Below are 5,545 nucleotides of genomic sequence, written 5' to 3' on the forward strand. Positions count from 1 at the left end.
TGAACAATGATCAATCTCACTTCTTTCTCCCTTTCCTATTGTCTGTGTTCTCTCCCTAGACATGAATTTGAGACATTATTATTTTCATCAGAAGTAACACTGCTGTGTGTGTGTGTGTGTGTGTGTATGTGTGACCACGCATAATATTGTGATGCTGTCATCTCACAGAGTTGACCTTCCTAAAAGAGTTCAGAAACCAGAACAATGGCCATTGAGAGATGTTTATTCTTACCATAACTATGGTAACCCATATTCCCAGTTGTAACTTGATACCATATAAAATGGTAGTGTGTTTCAATAACGATGAAATAGAATACACGAGGTGGCTCAGAAAGACACAATTATTTCAACATCATATCAACATAACATCAGAAAATACTACATATATTATCATATTCCTGACCACGTTTATCCAATGTTGTGATTCAAACATTCACAAAACTGTAGAAAAACATTGGTTGAATGTTGGATGAACGGGGCTGGAATGGTTGAGCTTTTTTAAAAGTCTGTATTCACAGGATAGTTTGTTTCCAAGCTGTGGTGTGGCGTAGTGTGGCCGACCTTTTGAAAAACCACATTTCAATGCTTTTACTGCACGTACTGTAGTAGGTTTTAGTCTTTCCCCCAAAAGCCTTTGCAACATAATACATTTAGATGTTTTGTCACAGGTAGGTACATTATTTTTTTAAAGCCACGGATCCGACCATGCACAATAACTATTTATTTAAAAAAACATGTAAACAACTAAAAGTCCCAAGTCCAATCATACCAATCTTCGGTTATCCCTGCATAGGATCTTTTTAAAAGACCTTCGGAAGTCATTGTTGAAGATTGTATAGATAATAGGGTTGGCTGAACTGTTACAGTAGCCGAACCAGAAGAAGAATTTAAACAGTGTGTCAGGTATGTAACACGAGTCACAGAGCGCCTTCAGAGTGTAGGTAAAGAAGAAGGGGAACCAGCAAATGACAAAAACTCCAATGACCACAGCCAAGACGAAGGTGAACCGTTTCTCTCTGTTCTGTCTCCCCTTCCATCGACTCCCCTTAGAGCTCTGTCTCACCACCAGTTTGGGCAACGCTGGGTGGTCCACTCCTGGTTTGATCTGGCTCAGTTTGGTTTTAGCCGTGTGTTTCTTCTTCTTGATAGAACAGGGGTTGTTGACCTGGTGGTCAGAGGATGAGGAGTCCTCCATGTCCACGCCGTTTATCTCTCCTTCTTTCTCCTCCTCTCCTCTGTGTTCATCCCCCTCTCTTTGCTCTCCGTTGAGCTTTTCGTGACAAGCGTGTTGGTCACATCCGACCCCCCCAGCCCCGTTCTCCTTCTTGCCCGTCACCGGCGATGCTGCGGCCACCCTTTTGGGTTTCCGGTCGACCAGTGGCGCCCGCGTCCGTTTCTTAGCGATCTGATAGATCCGGATGTAAACGAGGATCATGATGACGCAGGGCACGAAGAACGAGCCGATACTGGACGAGATCATGTACCATTTGTCTTCGTTGATCTTACACACTGGCCCCTCCTCTTTATCGCTCTCCTTCTCCATGGTGATGAGGGGCGGGAACGAGATAACCGCGGCGATGACCCACACGATGACGATGATGCACTTGATCCTGCGCGGCGTCCGTTTCAGGTTGTACTCGATGGCCTGGGTGATTGACCAGTACCTGTCCAGACTAATGGCGCACAGGTGGGCGATGGACGCCGTACAGAAGAGAACGTCCAGTGCGAGGTAGATCTCGCACCAGACTTTACCAAAGTACCAGTAGCCCATGAGTTCGTTGGCCAGGGAGAAGGGCATGACCAGGGTTGCAACCAAAATGTCAGCCGACGCCAACGAAACCAGGAAGAGGTTCTGAGGGGCCTTCAGGGCCCGGCTAGTAAACACAGCGATGACCACTAAGACGTTGCCGAAGACTGTCAATAGGATGAGTATCCCGACCAGGATCGTTAGGGGCAACGAGATCTGGAGGCTATAGGGCGGACCCCCAAGGATGGTCTCATTGGTCATGTTGCTCATGATGGTCGGGCTTGTAAGAGTCTCATTGTTCATGTTCGTCATGTTATCCCACCCCGCCATTGGTTCTCCTTAGATCCTCAGGGATCCAATCATGTGAGGTCAGCAAATGTCGTCCGGGTAACCGTGTAGTTTGCAGCTGGAAGACTGGAAAGGGAGGGTGTGGGACTCTTCACTGTTATTTGTGTATTTATTTTTCGCTCCATTGCATGTTGGTCGACCAAGTACAGTTTAGGTTGAATATGGCTGACTGTCACTTCATCTGAAAAATAGGAGGCGCAGAAGTAAGAATTTTTAAAAGAACAAACTGGAGATGTTTTAACTGTCAATTTACACACATACAACATAACTCTCTAGTTATACTTTCCAAGAATATAGCAGGAACACATTAAAAATAACTCTTACCTCAAGCATCGTACTGTGTCACTTGGGTCCTTTTGAGTGCCCGACAATAGAATGGACAGCGAGTAACAACTTGTTTATGCAGGTCAGTTACTCGGGAATCAGCTGGCTTCTCGCGCATCGCTTCTGTGTTCCATGGATGAGCGCGAGCTAAGATTTCACAGTCAGTTTTCCTCTCCACAGAATTATCCTCACTAGCAGAGAGCTAATAGAGCCGTAATCACGTTATCCTGTGGTTGCTGCTGCTGCTGCTGCCGTCGGCTCTGTGAGTGGAGACTCTCGCCCTACTATGCTACTGCTGGCCACTCCAAGCACCGCTGCGCCACGCCCTCTATTTACAACCCCAACCTACCAGTACTGCGTTGCTATAGCAGCACCCGGAGCCCACACCACGTGGAAATTAAACAGGCTTTTTTTTTTATTAGTTGGCGCGCGCTAACTCCATTCACGAGCCCACCCCTTTTAAGCAGCATTTATTTTCACACAAACCATTCTAAAACTGTTACAATAAAAAACTGAAGGGGCTGGGGGTCATAGTCAATGGTAAATAATAATAAGCCATTTAGCAGACGCTTTTATCCAAAGCGACTTACAGTCATGCGTGCATACATTTTTGTGTATGGGTGGTCCCGGGGATCGAACCCACTACCTTTGCGTTACAAGCGCCGTGCTCTACCAGCTGAGCTACAGAGGACCACATAAGAGAATTATAGGCTAGGCCTACTAAGCAGTAAACTATTGACCAGTCAACATTGGCTGTAGCCTAAGCTTAATAGTTAGCCTCTGGGGTAAAATAACCAATGTCAAGCCATGTGATGCCTAATAGGCTCATTGATGGATCACTATTTATTAAGCATTTGCAAAGGCTCGTGCATAGAACATCACATGATTTAAATGGTCTAATACTTTCCTAAGTATGCACATAACATGTAAAAACATATGATTTGGACACCACTTAAAGTAGCCTATATCCTAATAATGGGAGTTTTATGTATCTCCATTGTTTAATGCTGCAATATGTAACTTTTTGGGCGACCTGTGAGTTATAGATCTGTCATTCTCATGGAAAGCAAGTCTAAGAAGTGATAGATAGATCTGTTCTTTGTATGCAATTTCTATGCTTCCTGTACTTAAGTTTAGTTTTTGTGTCTTTTATTTTCGGTTTTGTACACCAGCGTCAAACCGCTAAAAATACAATATTTGTGGTTATTGAAAATATATTTCATAGCGGTTTAGATGGTACAATTGCTTGTTTTGTCACATAAACTGATATTAGGCTAACTATTAGCATTTTAGCAACCAGGAAATGGCAGAGGCGGTTTCTGCATATTGCACTTTTAAAATATATTATTGAGACAGACTACATTGGATCAACTTGAAGAGTGATAACACAAAAGAGGTAGGCTATGCTCAATTTAGCCACTCTCCCATTTTGGAACATGTGCTTTCAATAACATAGCCTTCTACCATTAGAAAGCTTTTCTACCATATCATGTGTGGTTGGCAGAGGAATGGAGGAAGGTGTTGTTAGTGTGATATCATATGACACCGGACTTCTGTGTTTTGAGTAAACATCACTGCTAGGATCATGCATCTGCGCGCGGATGGAGCGCGAGGATACAGTGACACCTGTCGTCTTCTGAAAAAGCTTCCGCGCCCAGCGACTGTCTCTCTCTGGTTCGCTTTGGAAGAAATAGCCTATGAGGCGCGCCATCACCACTGATGTTGTGACATTCAGGAGTGTAAAACCTACCGTTAAGTATCGAATAATACCCCATAGTACACTATGCTTTTACTGAAAACAATATTAACTATTAGGCGTTTTAACTTTAACCTTTTCTAATATGACCATAGGTGCTTCCAACTTCTGTTCTCCCATATATATATTTTTTTAAATGCAAAAGTGTCACATATTTGACATTATTTAAATAGGTTAAGACAGGACTATCCTAGGTAAATCTTTAGGCAAGGTATTTAGTTAATGCAATAAATTGGAACGTACTCTGATGCAACATCATCATTAAGTGCTGAATGCAGTAAATTCCAAATTCAGACTGCCAGTCCAGATGACACATGAAGTATTGTGATACTTTACCAATGTCCAAACTCCTGTCTCTCCATTTTCTAGTGGTGGCTTCAATGGGAAACGGCAAGACAGAAGAAGAAAAAAACGTACCTCACCTGTAATATGTCTAATGTAATGTATTCTGAAACCCCAGTCAAAATCCTCAATCTGACTATAATTCAAATAAATTTAGAAGTTGAAGGGTGAAAGTAATTGATGTTGACTGGAGTCGAGATGTGAGGGACCATGTTTTAAATTATCCAGTAGGGGGCGCTCTTGTATTGGGACAGGCAGAGCCGTACATTGGTCTCTCTGGGTACAGGTGCAATAGAATGGAAGTGTGTCGAGTTTGAGAAGTACAATTTCCAGTTGTATTACACAGACCATATCCATCTACTTATTCATAATGAATCAACCGTGATATTGAATCAAATTCAGACGTAGCCATCCATATAAATATAATGAGTAATTATTTATATATATCGTTAAATTGCACTTTATTTAGACAGGTTGGAAACAGAGTGGGAGGCATGCAAGCATCAGTACAGAAGAATGAGTGGATGCGAGATTGAACCGTGGGGAGTTGTACATGTGCCATGTGCCATGAGTGTTACCATTCGACAACAGCGCTACACAGAGTTAGTCATTCAGATATTCTATGTGCCTGTTATTGCTCTTCGATTGCTGTTTAGACCTTTCATTGGTCAGTTCGAGGTAACCTTACTGTATGTGTACGTCCCAAATGGCACGCTATTCCCTATATAGTGCACTACTTTAGACCATAACCCTAGGGACCCTGGTCAAAAGTAGTGCAGTGCACTGTATAGGGAATAGCGTGCCATTTGGGACAGACTCTGTCATGTGCCATAAGTGAAGTAAATAGGAAGACATTGAACTAATGGTTTCCCGCACACAAATTAAACCTAATTGAGTTAGCTTTTAGTCCAGGACTAGGCTTAATCTTTGTCCGGGAAACTGCGCCACAGTCCCTGAAATAGTGGTCAGTTATATTCTCTCATTTGAAAGAAGAACACATCCATACAACATCATTTATAAATTCAAGA

General features: G+C 42.9%; 1 protein-coding gene across 1 annotated transcript; it reads right to left on the minus strand.

The window, feature by feature from the left end:
- Positions 1-205: 205 nt before the first annotated feature.
- adra2a (adrenoceptor alpha 2A) lies at positions 206-2,720 on the minus strand. Its single transcript, XM_041867298.2, has 2 exons — positions 2,420-2,720; positions 206-2,276 (listed from the first exon to the last, which is right to left on the minus strand). The coding sequence occupies exon 2, from the start codon at positions 2,075-2,077 to the stop codon at positions 764-766; it is 1,314 nt and encodes a 437-aa protein (XP_041723232.1). The 5' UTR covers positions 2,078-2,276; positions 2,420-2,720; the 3' UTR covers positions 206-763.
- Positions 2,721-5,545: the final 2,825 nt, after the last annotated feature.

The sequence above is a fragment of the Coregonus clupeaformis genome, chromosome 38 (assembly GCF_020615455.1).
Source record: "Coregonus clupeaformis isolate EN_2021a chromosome 38, ASM2061545v1, whole genome shotgun sequence".
Taxonomy (NCBI): Eukaryota; Metazoa; Chordata; class Actinopteri; order Salmoniformes; family Salmonidae; genus Coregonus; species Coregonus clupeaformis.